At 44.6% G+C, this 19,477-nt stretch overlaps 1 protein-coding gene across 9 annotated transcripts in view; it reads left to right on the top strand.

Annotated features, from left to right (window-relative positions):
• ANGEL1 (angel homolog 1) overlaps window positions 1–18,602 on the top strand; it is a 74,939-nt gene extending 56,337 nt beyond the window's left edge. For 3 of the 9 annotated variants that reach the window (XM_086893386.1, XM_086893387.1, XM_086893385.1), the window contains 10 exons: window positions 7,176–7,315; window positions 9,717–10,316; window positions 10,854–11,080; window positions 11,654–11,723; window positions 12,091–12,524; window positions 13,217–13,343; window positions 14,179–14,289; window positions 15,449–15,518; window positions 15,929–16,086; window positions 16,909–18,602. In XM_086893386.1, the coding sequence (XP_086749512.1) occupies window positions 9,950–10,316; window positions 10,854–11,080; window positions 11,654–11,723; window positions 12,091–12,524; window positions 13,217–13,343; window positions 14,179–14,289; window positions 15,449–15,518; window positions 15,929–16,086; window positions 16,909–17,078 (1,734 nt within the window). In that variant the 5' untranslated portion in view covers window positions 7,176–7,315; window positions 9,717–9,949 and the 3' untranslated portion in view covers window positions 17,079–18,602. Of the gene's footprint in view, window positions 1–4,843; window positions 5,037–5,128; window positions 5,236–7,175; window positions 7,316–7,468; window positions 7,851–7,874; window positions 8,030–8,176; window positions 8,419–9,716; window positions 10,317–10,853; window positions 11,081–11,653; window positions 11,724–12,090; window positions 12,525–13,216; window positions 13,344–14,178; window positions 14,290–15,448; window positions 15,519–15,928; window positions 16,087–16,908 lie in introns of those variants that run through there. The other 6 variants (XM_086893388.1, XM_086893384.1, XM_086893391.1 and 3 more) reach the window with 6 other exon arrangements.
• The last annotated feature ends 875 nt before the right edge of the window (window positions 18,603–19,477 follow it).

Genomic DNA, 19,477 nt, shown 5'->3' with positions numbered 1-19,477 from the left:
AGAAATTAACTAAGTTCCACTTGAGGGACTGGTTTTCAAAGATGCTGGAAATCGAGCAGGTCAAATATTTAATCACTTTAAGTCTAGATTTCCACTGTTAATCTGGGTTCCCATCAGAGGAGTAGCTGAAAGACTGATTTTGCCCATAGACCTAGTAATATTTTCAGAGTGAGAGATGGGAATGAAACACATACTACTTCACTTCTACTGCTATCAGTATTTGTGTGCATACAGCCCTCTAAGAGCTGAAAAACATCAAGGTAGGACAAATTATTCAAAAGCAAACTGGCAATGGTTTCAGCTCCTGATGTGTCTAGGTGCTTATTAGAGATGTTTTGGAAGAAAAGAATGGAGTATAAGAGGGATGAGTCCAAAGAATGTATTGGTTTTACTGTCTTCTTAGTGTATTATACCAAGGGAATAATGCAAGACAAGCGATATGAGAAGTGTTAGCCAGACAGTAATTAATGTGTAGGTTATAGAAGTATTTAACCCTGTATCCTTCTAACAGAAATAAAGCCTTAGAGTCATCAGTTTTACAGAGATCTTTGTCTTCAGTGAACCAAGAGGCATTTCGCCAAGAATCTTTTCTTTCAGTGAAACACAAGACCCCATGGCCTATCAAAATGCATTTTGTATAACCTAGTTTCAAATTGAAGGAACATCTCCACCAGTTCATTTCTGAACATTATTCCCTTAATCTTTTTAGAAAAGTTTCTCCATGTCACATTGGAGAATAAAATTTCCTGACCAAAATGTATTTACTGTTAGCTAAGCATAAGCTGGAACAACTTAGTTATGGTAATTATTGTCACATCATCTAATGAAGATAACAGTTCCAGACTCACCAGACTGCCTCTATATGCACACTTCTGCTTTTCAGAAGCTTGTACATGTTAAAAGTATTGCAGCAGAAAATATCATGGCCTTCAGAATGTGAATGTTTTTGCCTGGGAACAACAGTTGTTTGGTTAAAATTGGGGTTTTTTTGAAGATTGAACTTGATGAGCAATAATTTTGAGTATGAGCTACGTCAGATCATGAAGGTACCAGTTCTTGAAGGGATGAATTCTCTCACAACATCTCTCCTACACATATAGCTCCTTCTACCAAAATGCCGTTGTCTTCCAGCTCTAATTGTGTAATGGTTGTGTTGGACTGGGAAGACAGAAAGGTAAACAAAGACATACAAAAAATTACTGTAAAATTAACAAGGAGGGTAGTTTTCTTAGTTAATTGTTGAGACACTGGACATTTCCTTTGGATTTCAGGGAGCATTGTGGGTCTGGAGCAGTGATCAGGGGATTCGACAGCCATGGCAGTGGGAATTGGCATACAAAAAAGATGTTTTCCTGGACGGATTTCGAGGGGGTAGGACTTCCTGTTACTTTGTGCCAGCCTGGAGCCCAGGTTCAGGTCCCAGCTTCAATTCAGGTATCTTGAGCCTGTCCATGGTGAATGCAGAACCTTCCTATGCAGAACCCAGAGTAGGATATGAGTCACTCCAGCCCCATCTGTGGCCCTGTAGGGGACAGAAGCTCTGAGGGCTTGTGTCCCATGGAAGAGCATCAGTTGCTTTTGGGGGTAACTCCATTAAAGGACATCAGCTGCCACACAAAACTTTCATTTGCAGAGGATGACAAACATTAGGGATGCTCAGAGTTTCTATGTTTTTTCTCCCATACTGTGAACACATTGATGACTTCCAGGCCTGAGAGAGGCCTAAAATTCCTATTGTTCTTGAAAACACTTGCCCCACTGTTACTAGCTACTCACCACCATAGCACTAAAAATGTCTTTGACACCTTTAGGTCCTAGACCATTGTGGTTCAGATTTATGTAAGGCTTACTCAAATTTTGAGTCAAGCGTGAGGCAGGCAGCACTTCTATCAGCCTTCCAAGCATACGGATTCTGTGCCCATAATGTCTGCAAAGGCCTTCTCAGGATCTACAGAGAAAAATTATATTGATAAGTGGTGTATTGTGTCTCCCCATCTTTATTAAATAAATTAAACTACTTAATAAAGCTAAGTAACACTGTGCAACAACAGCACAGTTTTACTCCTTATACATTATTATTCCCTGGTTCTCCCCATTCCTTTATCTTGCGGGAGCAAATGTATCCTCCTTGTTTATCCATTTCACATCCAGTGAATTGTTGCAGCTTCTCTCCAGTCTGCAATGTGATTGAACTTCTTGAGAACTTCTGACATCAGGCAAAAACTTTTTATTGTTGTTTTTTAAGTCTTAATTTAAGCATGCAGCTGATATTGCCAGCAGAGGTAGGGCAACTCAGAACATTCTGGCTTACAAACAGCAGAAAGAATCCCAGTATTTTCATCTTGGCCATTGGGTGTTGCTGGCACAGCTGCAGTGAGACATATCAGTGCAGCTGGAGGCTGTATTTCCACAAAAACCTTTCATTTGGAATTCCTTCATCAAACTCTATACTTAGAGATCATATTTCTCTGTGTTGTTATATGCATTCAGCAGTCTAACCTTAAGACAAATTCCCCTCTCAACAAAGCCATTTTCCAGTTCAGTCTGTAGCCTCTAACAAAATAGTCTTTGTTCTTGTGTTATAATGTTTTTTGAATTTCCTTCCATTTGTAACAATTTAGAAAGTTCTGTTCCTAAATCATGGATAAATGCTACTGTTACAAAAATGAGTGCAAGACTTGTTCAATCAGATGACTGACTTCCTGAGGCAGAAAATAAGAGGAGAGCCACCAGAAAAGACCAGAACAGTTGTGTCAAACTGATGGTATGCAGACCACAAGTGCTACAGTGTTTAACAGGGAATGCACAAACAGGGATGTGGTCCATCCCTGGTTTCAGCTAGCTGCTCCCACTGCTCTGTTAACAACTTGAGGAGGCAATCAGGAATAATATAGTCCTGGTGTGTAAAAAGCAGTTGAATAAAGATGTTCAGCATCAAAGGGAGATATCTTAAAGGGAAATTTACATTCCTCCCCCCACCTTTACCAATAGCCAGATTACATGTGGCTGTTAGAATTCTGGCAGGATCATGTCCTTTGGATACATACCAGTTGTTAGGTACCACTCTGACTGCATGGAAAGGCTAGTGAGTGCAGATAGTCAGAAAATATCAGTTACAACCCCTAGGTTAGTGTCAGGAGCTTGCATTGCCTTCTCTGCTGTGGCATCAGCCAGCAAGACAGGCTCCTGAGGCTCACTCATTTTGGACATTTCATTTTGGTCTGCCATGAAGCAGATTCACTTTGTCGGTGCAAGCCTAGCAGAAATGTAACTCCCTGGATGTGACAGATCTATTCCTCTTACTGAAGCCCCTCTTCCACCTGTGGACGTACTCCTGCAGCCCTGCTTCCTGCCCAGCACACCCTCTGCACTATATGCATGTAGTGCTGGCCCTAGTGTGGGGAAGGGCTAACTCCAGGGCTAAGTTCTCCTCAAGTTCTTCAGGCCATGTGCAGGGAACTCACAGTTATCCCACATTAAGTTCTTGTTCCATCACAAGCTACTTTTCTTGCCTTTCCCAATTTCTGAGACCACCGGGCAAAGCAACTTTTTTATCTTCATCCCATTTCCCCACAAATATGCAAGCCAAAACCATATCAGCTTCTCCTACCTCTCTTGAACTGACTGACAATTACCCAGGCACAGGGGCTGACTCTGTGATCAGACTCTGGGAATGCTTAGCAGTATACTCTTCCTGCATGGCAGAATTAACAGCATTTGAACACCACCATATATTGAGACTAAGTATAAGTAGTGAACAGCTTCTCTTGTCCATAATTCATAATTTATTTTTTAGTCATAGAGAAAGAGAATTTGGAAAATTCCATTTTAATGGGACTAAATGCATGAAAAAAATTATGAAGTGTTATTTTGCCAAAATAATTTCTGGCTAATAGGATAATACATATTTTTTTTGTACTCTGAATCTTCCTTTTCATTCGCTGTCACTGCTTTTACTGCCTTCTTCCCTTACTCTCTATTTCTCTTTAGAGCTCCAGGCTATTAACCTGTAAACTTATACCCTTCCTGGGTATAAAATGTGGATGTGGAATGTGGAGCAGTTTAGCTGTTCATTCAGATCTATGTGGGGAAAAGACTGGCCAGCTGGCACCCACATCACAACACTTCAACCAGCTCTGCAGCTGTATCTCCTTTATTAAGGCACTTTCCTTCTGACAGATTTTTTTTGTCAGATGATGGGTTTACTTGCATTACTCTAGTGTGAGAAAGACAAAAGGAAGGGTAAAAATAGTTTAAATCCCATGTAAAGAAGTCATGAGACAAGTCATGTGCCCAGTACATTAGTCAGTCCCCACAGTGTGTGAATTGAGCCTTCTGAGGTAGATTCAGAAGTGATTTTGGCACGTCATAAATTGCATTATGTGCTATTGAAATACAGAAAAGCAAGCCTACAGGAGTTGTGCTACATATGTCCATGCCTTACAGTAATTGCATCATTTAACAAATAATTGCATATATAACAACAGAGGAAAATAAGAAATTAACTTGTAATGACTAAGTGACAGGCCAAAAGAGGTTTAGAATTTTGAGAGGAACTGTTATGCAAAGCTAGGAAGTCAGACCAAAGAGCTGCGAGCAGCCCTGGCACCTGACTGTGCTGTGTACAAGCAGAGCCTGGGAGCAACAGGTTCAGAAAACCCTGCTGCCCCCATGCCCTGCTTGTCCTTCTGGGCAATGAAGAGCTCAAACACGATCTGGTCTCAAAAGATGCTGAGCTCTGACATCTCTTACAGGCATTAGGGGCAGCTGGGTGGAGTGTCCTGGGAGCTGATACTGCCAAGTCCTCTAATGATTAGTTTTGTTTTTTCCAATCTGCTCCCAGATGGCAGCTCCCATCTGTGGCCACTGGTACCCTGATCCCTGTTGGCCACGCTTCTTCTCATTGCTCCCTGGCCTAAGGAGAGAAGCTTTCTCAACTTCTCAGCTGGTGATCAGCCTGGTGCAACCACAGTCCCTCTTAGCTGCAGCTGATTTTTCTTTGGCCATTTCTGACAATTTCTGGAGTGAGTTTGCTAGTAAGTAACCCTGCACCTGCATCCTTCTCAGACTCGTTCTCTGTGTCACCATCAGTCAGTCACAGGTTCATTTTTCTTTTTCTCTTCTGTAGATGAAGAGTTCACAGCCACCACCTAGATCCTGTATGTTTCTCACACCTACATACTAAAAGCACAGCTGTTTGGAGTCAAAACATCACCAGAAGGAATGGTGCCACTTGTAAGGCCTGGGTTCTTGATTTATGTTGCTTGTAAACAGGAGAATCCTATGTCTTGCTTGCAGGGGCTGTCCTGGTGTTGTGAGAAAGCCCTGTGCTTGCCCTGTGCTGCCATATCACCCTTATGTGACCTCACCTGCACCTTCTGACTCCTACAGGTGACATTCAGTGCCAGAAACCCCATCATTCTGGGATCCAGTCAGCTCACAATAACTGAGAATAGTTATGGTTTTGGCTGTGGACCTTCTCCCCCAGATGCACCAAAGAGTCATGTCAGGCTGCTGCTAAGTGCTCTTACCTCCTTTAAGTTCATAATTCAGTTTGTACAATTCTGTGATGAAGTCAGACTGTGGCAGTTGTAGTGTTAAATGAGATGAAGATAGGAATGTATTCACCTTTTTCAACTGGATCAGATTCAGACTTCCCTACTGCCAAATTCCCAGTATGTTCAGTAATAAAGTGTGGCTTGTAAACATGTCAGCACTTAATGGGGCCTTGAATCAAATAGTCACTCATTCCAACTACTGTTGGTGCCAAAAGTTGTTCAGTGCTTATTATTTTACATCTCTCTTACCTAGGACTTTGTGACTTTTCCTAAGGTGCTAAAACCAAAACTCTAACAGAAAAGGCTTTCTGATAAAGGTTAAGCAGAACTAATTAATATGCCTAGAAATATTTCCAGTTCCCCAAGAACAGGATAATTTTAGTGGCTTTATTCCCTTAGGTTCTAAATAGACCTCTCAAATAGTCTGGTCAGTAGAGACCATGGAATGGTTTTATTTGGATAAACACCACAAAACCCTGAAACAGATGACCATTGTCAGCTTTGATTTTATTGCCAAAGTTTGTAAATATTTTTCTAGAATAGGCCAATCAACTGTGGCTATTTGGCCTCAGTTGCTTGCTTGTTTGTAGCACCAGCTAACGTTCTTTGATTTCAGTCCGATTATTCTGATGTCGGTTGGGTCTGCAGATCTTTTCTTAGATCTTTCCTTTTAAGGGACAGGCTCGTTTTAAATGACCCAGCCATGAACTCCTAATGTTGCAGATCCTTTGCATGGAGAGCACCCTCCATTTTCTGACTAGAAACCAGGGATGGATTGGTTACTGCAACAGGAGATGGAAAACCACAGTCCAGTGCCTTGCCAGAGACATTTGTGGGATTTGAGACAAGTCTCTGCTTCTGTGGTCTATGGTGTTTCATAAACAGTGATTTGAAAGAGTGATAGGATTATTATTTATATACATTATAACATAACCTCCAATCCTAGCTGTGGACCCTCCTTGTACTAATTACTGGTGGGAGAAATGGGTCTTAATGTCTTCACAAACAACTCAATGTGAAAAAAAAAATCAGGTTCTGGAAGAACGGCTGTGGGGATTTGAGGAGAAATGGGTGTTAACATCTTAGAAATGGGTCATGTTGTGTTCATGAATATCAAGCTGGATTTTTTGCAGAATCCAGATAATTTGAGCTTCTAAACTTTAGGGCAATGTGTAGTAGGTGGTCTGTACCTTCCTAGTACCCCAGCTAATGAGGAAAAGAAGAAGGCAGCGTTGGGCTAAGAGTTTAGGATAAAAGGAGGCTGTGTCCTCCAAGAATTTGAGAGACCCTGTGGGGGTATGGCCTAGTGGACTCTATCCCTTAAATCAAATAAATTTGCAAGGTTCCTCTGTCTCTTTTGTGGATACTGGCTTTTCACAGCATGGTTTTCTGCACATCGCTGAGTGTTTAATTTATGACCCATGAGACAGCAGCTGGTCACCATCAAGGGGACAGTGGCAGCACTCATCAGTGTAAAAGGCAGGGATAACATGAATCTTGACTTCATTGCAGGTACCCATCTTAGAGTTTGGAAGAAGGCTACTGAGATTACACTTTAGAAATGTGTATTTGGTGTAAAAAGCTGTAGTGTGTCCAGCTCAAACTATTTGCCTTTAGATGTTGTAAACGTCTGACTGTGGAGTGAAGCAAACATTGAAATTCTGGACTTCAGCCAGGACTTCGCTTTTCATTTGCAACTGTCTAGTTTCAGCATGTGACAGATCTCAACTTGCAAACACCAGAGGACTCACAGCCAGGTGAGGACTGATTTTGCACACCTCTGATGACCTCTCAGCAGCACCGAGTGAGGGCATGCTCCTGTTCCGCTGTCTGCCCACCCCATTGGCACTGCCACATAGAGGTTGTGCTTTGCAAAGCCTTGGCTTTTATCAGAGGTGTTCGAAAAGCCTGTGTAACATCTGGAGCAAATGGTAGCTTCCCAGGGGGCAAAAAAAAATACCACATGGAAATTGTCCCTTGTGTATTTCTGGAGAACACGGGGTGAAAATTCTTGTTTGAAACCACAAATTTCAGGCTGGCAGGGCCATAAAACAACCGTCACTCAGGACCGGGTCACAGCTTCTGACCCTCTCGGGCACAGCACGGCTGCCGAGCCCCTCCGCAGGCCCTGGGCTCCGGCCGCGCTCCTGCCCTGCACCGAGGCGGGCAGAGCCCCACCCCGGCCGGGACCGTCCCACCGCGGGCCGCGGCCTCCCGGGAGCGGGCGGCCCTGGAGCGGCGCTCGGGGAGGGCCAGGCCCGAGCCGGTTGCGAGTCCCGGGGGCCGGACGCGGTGAGTGCCTGGGCACGCCGGACTCCTGCGAGTCCGCGCCGTGAGGTCGGAGCTGAGGCGGGGCCGGCGCGGCGGCGGGGCCGGGCTGGGGGCGGTGGAGGCCGGGCCGGGCGGCATGATCGGCACCGTGCTCTGCTATGTGCTGCTGCCGGCGGCGCGGCTCCTCCAGGCCCTCCGAGGTAACCCGGCCCCGGGCGGGCGGCGGCGGGGGCAGGGGGAGCTGGCGGGGATGGCCCGGAGGGGCGGGGATGTCCCTCACGGTCCCCCGGCCCGGCCTGGGTAGGGGGGTGCGGCCCGGCGGCCGGAGTCGGCCCGGCTGCCCCGGCGCACCCCGAGGCCCTGGCCCTGGGCAGTTGGGGCCTGGGGCTGCTGTGCCGGGCCGGGGCTGCTGGCCCCGGGCAGCGGGGAGCCGCGTGTTCGGAGGGAGCAGCTGCCGGCTGCTATGCTGCAGAGGCAGACTGCGCTTTGCGCAGGGGCTCTACTCCTGCCTCCAACCTGCTCTCCAGGCTTGGGGAGATTCTTAGAGATGGGCTGCTCCGAGATCTGTGACCCCCCCAAGGACCTGCAGGTGACTTCGTGGATGAACTTACGTGTTGTGTGCATTGCTATTTCACTTAGTTCCCCTAGATCCTGCTGCTACTTCACAGTCCCTGGTTACTGAGCTCACGTAAAGCCACCCTCCAGCCTGAACCTGTCCCTAGGCCTGTAGCAACTACTGGACTGGCACGCCGTCTTTTTTTACAGTGAGCAGCAAGCTGACTCCTCTTAAATTCAGCTCCTGTTGTGTATTAACAGGCTCTCGTAGGCACTCATCGTGCCCAGCCAGTGGCGTGTGGAAACATTACCTTGCTGCGTTGGTGTTTCTGACATTAATGAACCTAATTACAAACCAGCAGAGAGGAGTATGGTTCTTAAAGCTCCATTTCTGACACATACAGAAAACTCTGACACAAAAGATACAGTGAAACTATACGTTGATGTTGCTGACTCCTGTATGACTCCTGCTCTGGCTGACTGACAGGGATGCAGAGAAAAAAGGTGATTTGTAATCAACAGAAATTACTAGTTAGCAGTAGGGACAAATGTCTGTGCAGAATTCATAGCAAAACATAAATGCCATTTCTTGTATAGATGCAAATGAAAGGAATCTCTGTCTTTTTCAACTTTACCTAATACTAGTATATTCAGTGTTACATTAAAAGCAGTTTAATGTGGTTTTATTTTTTTTGCCACATGTCAGTCATCAGGTGATCTGTAATTCTTACCAGGACTACTTCTGTGCATATACTCTCTCCGATAAGGCATGTGTTGGTCCCTCTGTGTCTTCATTTTTCATCTCTTAGTAACAGAATGGTTCTTCTACAACACATTCTTATGATATATTTTATTCTCTTAGCTGACTGCTGTTTCTTATTCAGTCCCTGGAAAGAAGCTTGCTCCAAGTGATGATCTACAAGACCTTGGCTGCTTAGCCCATGCACCTGATCAGCTAACTATTAGAGACTGCACCTTTACATATGTTGCTGAGAGTTGATAGTTTCCACAAGGCATTTCAGCTTGGCTGTCTGTGGTGCTGCATGAGTTAGAATTGCACTCCCTAGATTTGATAAAGCCATTGCGATTGTGTGCAGTTTCAGTGGCTTGGACTAATATAACTGGGCTTGGACTGTGGCTTAGCATTCTGGAAGAGGCAGGGGATGTTATTTAGATTGTAATTGTTTTTCCTCAGAGAAGTAATTTGTTTGGGTTGCTATACTGAATGATTGTGTTGCACAGCAGAGTTATAGCAAATGCATTGGAATAAGAAAAGAATGAGTAAGAACGCATTTCTGGGTGTCTTATTTTGATTTTGTTTTTAAATGACAGATGCTTTCTTTACCTATCAAAAGAATGTGCTTCTGGCGAAGAGCCCGTCCACCCAGATAGAAGGTGTCTTCGCTGCAACCACAGGAAGATCGGTCCCAGAAGAGGAAGAAGCCCTTCTCCAGCAGTGGCTGGAGGAAGGAGCAGGGAGTTTGCCAGCCAGTGAGAGTGTTCCAGCAGTGAGGAAAGCATCAGTTACACTCACTAGTGACTGGTTAGAAGGTTCAGAGCTATTGATGACCAGCCTCAGTGACCTGAATACGTCTCCGGAAGTCACCCGGTGTGCTGACCAGCAGCACTCAGAGCTAAACGCCTTGGCTTCTTCAGAACTGCAAGATCATGCAGTGGCTGAACTGGCAAGATTACCAGCAGAGGAAACAGTGACTGTAGCAGGCAGTGCCCCTTGGGCAGCTGTAGTGCCACAGACAGATCACCAGGCAGCTGGCTGTGCTGGTATCAACGTGGAAGTGCTGAATGATGACCCAGCTGTGCTGGCCTGGAGTTTAGCATGCGATGCAGAGACAGTGCCACCAGTGCTGCCAGCCCAGCCCATTCAGGATACAGTGCCATTTTATCCTGTCCCAACAGAGGTGCCCTACCATGGTCAGTGATGCCTCTGAATCTAATGTTCAGTTTGGGATTAGTATTTGTAGTGAATGTGGTCAGGTTATTGCGTCTGGGCTTGCTGTCAGTAAGACATTGATTGTCCCTGCAGAATTGACAGGATCTGCTAGTGGAAACTGTAAAGTGAGTCTTTGCTGAGGAGGGGCTGGTCACATCTAGTGGTTTCTGTGCTGTTAGACTGTGTGGTCTGAATATCAATATATGTTCAATATATGTAATATAATATATATTCAAACTGTTCTCAAATGCTGTCTTTGTACTCTAAAAAGCACCAAAAAGGGGTCTGGTGTTTCAGTATGCTTGACTCTGGTCATGTGTTATGCCATCCCTACAGACAACTATCCAAAGATATCCAGAAAGAGCATCTGAAAAACAGAGTGGGTGAGGGTTTGCTCAGAGGCTAGAGTACCCTAGCTTAGGGAATGAGAATGGCTCTTTCCTGGGTCCCAGGGGAACCAAAATATCAGCAAGGTACCCAGTGTGGCTGTAACTTTGTTTTTTGTCTCTTGCATACAGAGATCTTATGGAGAGACTGGGAGGATCTTTCTGTCCAGCCCTCTGTCTTAGAGCAGGTCTCAAAAAACACTCCTCTCTTTGAATTTCGAGTCATGTCATACAACATCCTTGCCCAGGACCTGGTGGAGCAGGGCCTTGATCTCTACGTACACTGTCATCCAGACATCCTGAACTGGAACTACCGCCTTCCAAATCTTTTGCAGGAGATCCAGCATTGGGATCCTGATGTAAGTATGATTGAGCTCTCCCTACCTCAGTGCCATCAGAATTTGAATTCCTTGTTTGATCTAACAGTATTAAGAAAAGAAAAAGATGGGGGCAAGTTCTAGGAAGATACTACCTGTTTGGTAACTGGACACTGATTGCTCTGAGAGTGTTTGAGGACTTCCACAGACCGTGTTTTTGGTGTCTGTCTTGGTTTGATTGTAGAAACTAGTCATACTTCTATAGCAGAACTTAACTTCTATAAACAGTAAAAGTAGAGGAAGAAAGACCAGTTTTCTAAGGCAGCACAGGAGGGGAAGCCTGCATGGAAGAGCATTCCTTGAATTTCTCTATTCTTTGAGTCCTCTTTGTGGGATGAAGGATCTTTTATCTCATAACTGGAAAATTGAATGATATGCTAATGCGACCCAGAAAGTTAGTGCATTTCATCTGGAAAGTACAGGACAGGGTTGCAGTGATGGCATTTCTGCTTGGAGGGTTGGTATGTGAGTGTACATTTCCACTTTCTTCCTTCCCCAAAACAAGGTAACTAGCAAATACATGTGGAGCAAGTGAGGTCTCTGCCTTCCTTCCAGATTCTGTGTCTCCAGGAGGTGCAAGAGAACCATTACTGGGAGCAACTGGAACCAACATTCAAGGAGATGGGTATGTCCTGCTTTTGTGGGTCTGTACATCCAGCTTGTGGGACTGGCCAAGCAGTGCTTCCTGCTTAACATTTCCAAAGCATTCAGTTTCAATAAGCCTCTTCCTGTTTGCCAGGTGGCTGCTGGCCCTACTTCAGAACTATCTGCCTAGATCTTTATCCTTTCTTTTGCAATTGATGTCTGAGTTGAAAGATCAGATTAACAAAACAGGGGGCCCTAGAAGAACGAGAGAGAAAATGCCCCCAATTAATAATAGTGATTATTGGAACAGAATTGGGTATATTGCTGTATCCAATGCTGTAGTAGGAACCTTTTCTATACAGACTTGGACTGGATAAACCTTTTAATAGGTGATGGTTTCTTTTCAGGCTTTGCATGCTTCTATAAACGGAGAACTGGGACAAAGACAGATGGATGTGCAGTGTGCTATAAGCACAGCAGGTTCCAGCTGATCAGCCTCAGCCCCATAGAATACTTCCGGCCTGGCCTGGACGTCCTCAACCGGGATAATGTGGGCTTGGTGCTGCTGCTACAACCTGTGCTTCCAGAGGGTCTAGGTCTGAAGGCAGTCAGTCCTTTGTGTGTGGCCAACACTCATGTGTTGTTCAATCCCCGTCGAGGAGATATCAAACTGGCCCAAGTGGCCTTGCTGCTAGCAGAGATTGACAAAATTGCAAGAACTACTGAAGGCAGCTACTATCCTGTCATCTTGTGTGGAGACCTGAACTCTGTACCTGATTCTCCACTCTACAAATTCATCCGGAATGGTGAACTTTCCTACCATGGGATGCCAGCCTGGAAGGTAGTTCCCAGCCAGAATTGGGATTGGATAACTCTTTATTGTATGCTGCTAGAGAAATGCATGGCTACATTCTTTCTCTTGTGAGGAAATAATAACTCAGTCTTAATACTGAGTTAAGTTATTCAACAGTCTTCCCCAGTTTCTCCAGCACTGCAGGGGAAAGAAGTAGAGAAGTGTGTGCATGTTGTTTCCACCACTGCTCTTTTGGTTTCTCTTGAGGCAGACTTGTGATAATGGACCACTTAATTTCAAGTCTTTTTTTCCTTTCCTATGGAGATTTTGTGCCTGTATGACTGGAAGTGTAGAGAAAAGCAACTCTACCAAAACTTACTGAAATTTTATGTGGACATTTGTTCTAACAAAAGTTTGCAGTGGGTACTTATGCTGGAATCTCTTGTGGTTGTTTTACTGTGTGTCTGTGATCAAATATATGGTTGTCATTCAAGCTTAATCATCACTTCAAAAGATACCTGTAAAGTATCTTGGCAGGTGACTTTTAGCTAATTGTATCTGTCCCCTCCACCTGAAGGTTTATTATACCTGCACCATACTCTGAATAGCTTAGTTCATGCCTTTCTGTGAGGGCATTCTCCTGTCTTGCTCTTGGCAAGTGTATTTATGTACATTGTCTACAGCTTGAACATCCACTCTGTGTCACTGATGGTTGCTCTCCTTTTCTGGCCGACTTGCAGGTGTCTGGTCAGGAAGACTTTTCCCAACAATTGTACTCACGGAAACTGCTGGCCCCACTGTGGCCAAGTTCACTGGGTGTAACAGACAAGTGCCAGTATGTCACCCTATGCCAGCCAAAGAAACTTGGTGAGCTCCAGTATGCACTGACAATACGAGTTTGCTGAGGATGGGCAGTTTGTGGGGCTTGCTGTCTCTGAGTAGCTGCATGAGGCACTTGACAAAGATTCTCTCCTTCTACTTTATATATGAATTAAATAGTTTTTTCCAGAACCTATTGCATAACTGCCATTTTCTTTCTCTAGTCAGGAACTGAATGTTATCAGTAACAATTACTCTATGTATCTCTTTCATATTCCCAGACTTATGCTTTTGTGCAGTTGTAAACTATGGTCAACAGGCACAGCTTTCATCTCCAGGTGTTTGGGGTGTGGTTTTGGATAGTATTTGCAAACCACTGTAAATAAATCGTTCCTAAGACCCAGTTACAATCATGTCTGTTCTCTGCATCCATAGAGAGGATTAAAAAAAAGGAGCCCAGACAAAATAGCTTTTGTTAAAATCTTGAATGTAGAACTTGTATTCAGCCCCATCTCCAGAAATGTTTTTCTCAGCAGACATTTCGTAGAGTTGCATACTAACTGATTTGGTTGAAAGTCCCTTGAACTTGGTCTCTCAGAGAGGATATTCTTACTTTGTGCTGACCATGACTGTTGCATTTGAGGGATAACAATAGCTGTGCTCTGTTCTTCTACTTTTACACATCTGTTCTGTTCTACATGTAGGTTATTAGGTGATTTCTATTCTCATGATATCAGAGTACTTGGGCACAAAAGCCTCTCTCAAGCTAAAGAGCTCTTAGAGGCCCAAAGGTCTAAAATATATGTAGGTGTGTCCCTGGAGATGTGACTTTGCAGCAGTTGCTTTCTTTCTACTTTCTTTTGATTTGTACTTTTCTCTGCAGGGAGACGTGAATACAGCCGTGACTTCCTGCTCCAGTTCCGTTTTTGCGACATTGCCTGTGAACGACCACCACAGCTGGTCCTCTTGGAAGGTGTGACAGATGCTAAACCAGGTATTAACAGGAGACTTTTCAACTTGTCACTCTCCTACATGAGAGCCTCTCCTCTGAGGACAGTCTGAGAGAGCTTGGACTGGAGAAGAGAAGGCTCAACTGAGGCCTCATTGTGGCCTTCCAGTACTTAAAGGGGGCTTATAAAAAAAGAGGGAGACTGACTGTTTACACAGGCATATAATGATGAGACAAGGGGAAATGGTTTAAAGCTTCCTGAAATTCTTTACATGGAGAATAGTAAGGCATTGAGCCAGCTTGCCCAGAGGAGTTGTGGATGCCACATCCCTGGAAAATGTTCAAGGCCAGGTTGTATGGGGCCCTGGGAAGCCTGATATGGTGGGTGACATCCTTGCCCATGGGATGGAGGGATGGAACTAGATGATCTTTAAGGTCCCTTACAACCCAGGCAGTTCTATAACTTTATGATTCTTTGATTTCAAGGAAAACATGAGATGGAGGTAATGCCTGGTGAGGAAAGGGAAAGGCAGAAGGGTGCCTTCTGCGACTGTGGTTAGATTCCATGAGAGCTCAGAGAAGTATGCTTTCCTCCCTCATACACACTGACTGTGTTTCTTGAGATGCACTGAGATTCAGCTCTTGAAGCTGTGTCTTACAAACTTCTTTTAAGCTGAAACACATAGGTATATTTCTTTTTTCTGCTTCAAGCTTTTGGTGGTGGAGAACAACCTGAAGACTGTAATGATACACAATATAGATGTCTCTGGAAGCTGGTGCCCAGCAGACATTGCTGCACCTCTGGGCCTTGTGTCATGGCTGATTCTGCTTTCTCCATTTCTGTTCTGCCTTTCTAGATACCCTTTGACTAAGCTGTAGGCTAAGACAAGCAAACTTTCTTTGAGAGAAAGGTTGAAATACCCTGGACTTTGATAATATTAAATGCTTTAAGGACATGTCCTGAGTAGGACAGAATATGACCTCTCAGTTTCTTGCACTGATCTGTTCTAAGGATGTTCCTGTTAGTCTTACAGCTTGTGTTTCCTTTGGATATTTTCCTTTAAGATGTTTTTGACTGGAATCTATCTGCACTTCTTGGGCAAAAAGGTTCATTTGGTTTCAGGAGAAGCTTCTCAGACTTGGGATGAGCAGCCTGTTCTGGGATCTGTGTAGGTCTGGCTGGAATTTCTTTGCTCCTTTGCAGACCGCCCTGCACACTGGCCCAAGCCTGCTGCCATGGTGAAAGACCCTGATCCCCAGCCATTCATCCCAAGGTAACTTGGTTCACCTTCAATGGCCCCAGTCTTCAAGCTCAGCCTTGGTTTCTGGAGCACTGAAAACTGGCTGGAGTAAAGACTGAAGTAAATGTGAAAGAGAGTAAGGAGGGCTATGTTCAAGAGCTAGATCCACCCAGGATTGTCCCAGCAGCTGGGTGCTTCTCTGTCAGCATTGTGTTGGTGAGAATGAAGGGCATAGGCATGTACAGGACTGGGTATTGAAGACAAAGGAAATTCACAGTTTGTCTTGCTTCAGTGTAAGTGGAGCTTTGAAAGATTTTATGTGCTTACAAAGTAGGGATAGTTAAGACAATTGCATCAGCAAGGGAACATTCAGCTGTGACTGCAGTACTGAAAAGGCATAATTCTCTTTCCTTCCTTGGTAAACAGTGACTGTTTTTGTGCAGGTGTTCAGGTGTTATCCAGCATGGCCTCAACCTGACCTCTGTCTACAGCCACTTCTTGCCACAGAGGGGACGCCCGGAGGTCACAACAATGCCCATGGGCCTTGGAGCCACCGTTGATTACATTTTCTACTCAGCAGAGCCTGTGGAGAACAAGGCGGGTGAGTGAGGCAGTGCAGGGCTTATCCCTGTGGCCTTGGAAGAGGACTGTGAAACAGGCCAGATGGGCAGTGCATTTCATTAAGCTGCTGGATCTACAGGATGTGTCTTTGAAATAATACACAAGGTGGAAGTAACATTTGCTCATGTATGATGAGAAGACACTGTTTTTCTTTGCTGTGAAAAAAATGAGGCTCCTTAGGTTCATGTAGACTTTTGAGGAAGCTAGAACAGAATAGATTCTTCTGTATAAATATCTTACTTGTGCTCCTGGTAGCAGGCAGTGCTTGGTCCTGAGTTCAAGGCTTGAACTTCTGGTCTGTCTGAGATCACAAGCTGTTCTTGGAAGGAGGTGACTCTGATTCCTTTACAGTGGCATCTTCTCTCTGCTGCCTGAAACATGAGTTCTGTTGTTGAAAGACTGCATGTAAATGCATCCTGGAACTCTCTTGGAGCTGATTTGGGACATGTCAGAATCAATTTTGGGGAACAGGAATGAAGAGATTAATTCCTCCTCAGGGGAGAATCTTAAGCTATTGCTAGGCCACAGTCCATGAAAGGAACTTCTCATGTAAGCAACCATCTAGTGAATTTAGTGCATTTTTGCCTCCTATTTCTGCGAGTATATGAAACAACAAACAGCAGTATTGTAGTATACTCACTGCTTTCACATAGGCTCAAAGGTGCATGTAGTGTTTGTGCAGGCTGTCTTCATTCAACAGGGGAAGAACAGGAAAGGATTGACATGCATCCCTCTGTGAGTGTGTAGAGTTAATCTGCGGTGCCAGTCTCTGGTTGATGTTTCTTTCCATTTTCTTTGTCAGGTCGCAGGCTGTATAAAGATGGAGCCCTGAAGCTGCTTGGCCGACTTTCTCTTCTCTCTGAAGATGTCCTCTTGATGGCAAATGGCTTACCAAATCCTTTTTGTTCATCTGATCATCTCTGCCTGCTGGCTAGCTTTGGCTTGGAGATCTCCAGCCTCAGAGAGAGTTAGTGCTGGTTTCCTTTCCCTAAAGAAAAGCTGTTCTGAGTATAGCAGTTGAGACTCTGGATTGCACAACCTGCTTGCAAGAAAACCCTTTTCCTTGTCATGCCCTAAAAGTCCTTTTCTCCCCTCACACCCTCACTAAAAGTAGGGATGGGAGAGATGGAGCTCTTTTTGGATTGGTATTTTCTGTGTCTCTGCAAACCTGAGCTGTGTTCCCAGTGGACTGTCAGGTGTATTCAGGCATTAGCATCTCTTAAAGGGATCCTTGTTCCACTGCCTTGTTTAGCGAGTGTTTTTGTGCTGCAGGAGCCAACACAACTCCCATGTGTATTTGTCCCTGTGTGAAATTTTCAAGGACTGGAAAAGAGAGGGGCAATGCTATCTGCTTTTGGTTAGTATAATTGCTACCAAGGAGCATGGGATGTATATGCCAATACTCTTTCACACCAAAACAATAGGTCTCTTAATTTCTCAGTAATAGTTTAGTACTTTCAGGGCTAGTTGTTGTGTTGCATTTTAGATTGGATCTGCTAACTGATTAGAAATGTCTTTTACTTAATGATCTGTAAGGGCTGACTTGCTGGCAGAAGGGTTTGTGTGGTGTAACGGTTTCTACAAGAAACTGCTTGCTGTGACTAATGGACCAGAGAATGGGATTGCCAGGAATGGAACCAGTGGTTCTACAGAGCCACCCACAGCAGCTCAAGAACTGCAGGAAAAGCCTAGAGGCCTTGGGGAAGGTTTCCTTCCTTTATAGCAGTCTCAGAATGGCACCTAATTTGTTGTTTTTAGCAAAAATATTTAGAATCATCTCACTGAGTATCCTATGGAAAATTTTATGCTATAAGGCATGACAACTCCAGAAGGCTATAACTCTGGTTGTCCCAAAAAAGAGATGAAAATGGAAGGCATGTGAGTGTCAGCAGGCCATCATATGGAAGAGCTGTTCTTGTCACTTGCCCTGTTCTGTTCTCCGTGCACTCCCTATTGCATTCCGCCTGCCAGGGTCAATAGCCAACCTGTAGCATCCATCTCCTGCGCCAGACTGAAGTCCAAGGTGCATCCTTCTTCTGAACCCAGCCATGTTTAGGTGTAGACAGAACCTTTAGGATCAACTCCTATCTCTTGATATGTATGGGGAGGAAGGGGAAGGTTGTGTAAGTTGGACCCAGACTGCAGTCACTTGGATCCCAGCATACCTTTGGTGTCCTATTGGTGTGATCTTGTAAGCAGTGGCTTGGCCAGTACCAAAGCAGTCAAGCTGTACCTCTTCCTGGAGTAAATTCCCCAGTTCAGCCTGACATTTGGTGCTTCGTTTATCTGTAAGAGATGAAACCAATATTGGCAGAAACATTATCAATCTTTTGTTCACAAACAGGAAATCCGGTCACACCTCAGGTTTATTCTGGAGGGTAAGGAGACTTGAAACATTGTTTATTCTTCATGGTCTGTATTGAGGGACTTTGATATTTTAAATGTTACTTCTTAATTGACAAATAAAATACTGCTAATCCAAGAAAATACCACAAAGTAACTGTGACACCTTGTATTTCTGGCAGCTGAACTTCTGAAGGCTTGCTCAACAGGGTTTTGCTGGCTGCAAGGTGAAAGAGGGCAAATTGGCTACACAAGAAAGTAACGAGAGTTGAAGTGAGGGAAGAAGTGCACCTAATTTAATCTTCCAAAACTTCCCTAAATCCCAGGGGTGGCTTCTTTGGCGTTTGGTTTGTCCTGCCCCCTTAATCCTGCTGCCCACCCCTTCCCCCCCCCCCCCCCCCCCCCAAAAAAAAAAAAGAAAGATTTGCATTCAGGAACCCTTGCCCTCCTCTCTAAGAAGGAAATACTGCTGTTTTTTTACAGCTCACTTCCGTAAACTACAAAAACAAGGTGTGTGTATGGGGTGGGGGGGTGGGGGGGTTGTGTTCTGTACCTTTATGAGCATATGAGGACTGCATATTCCCTTCTTACCCTGCCAGATGGTGTGGTATTTGTCTGGTGATGTGTGGATGGCTGTTGCTACCATCTGTGAGTTTCTGTAAGTGAACAGCAGTCTTGAGGGGGTGTGAATAATTTTGCCCTTAGGTAATAGTTCTGGCATGGCACTGGAACATGGGGAGGGATGGGTGTAGAGGTGTGCATTTATATGTCTATGTTTATCTCACAGTTTGACTGATTTCTGCAAGTACTCTTACTCTGATTTTGTGTTTGTATTTATAAAGGGAGGGAAGGAAAGGGTGAACTGAGAGCTTTGCTTTCTATCTGGCTCAAAAAGAGGTTTGCCAGAAGGCAGCCTGGTTGCAGATGACTCCTTCCTGCTGTTAACTTTGTAATAGGAACCTTAGAAGACAGTAAAGGTTTAACAACAACCAACCAAAAGCACCACAAAAACTTCTGTGACACATGGT

This window comes from Cyanistes caeruleus, chromosome 6 (genome assembly GCF_971803275.1).
Source record: "Cyanistes caeruleus chromosome 6, bCyaCae1.hap1.1, whole genome shotgun sequence".
NCBI classification, from domain to species: Eukaryota; Metazoa; Chordata; class Aves; order Passeriformes; family Paridae; genus Cyanistes; species Cyanistes caeruleus.
This window is presented reverse-complemented; position numbering and strand designations above follow the sequence as displayed.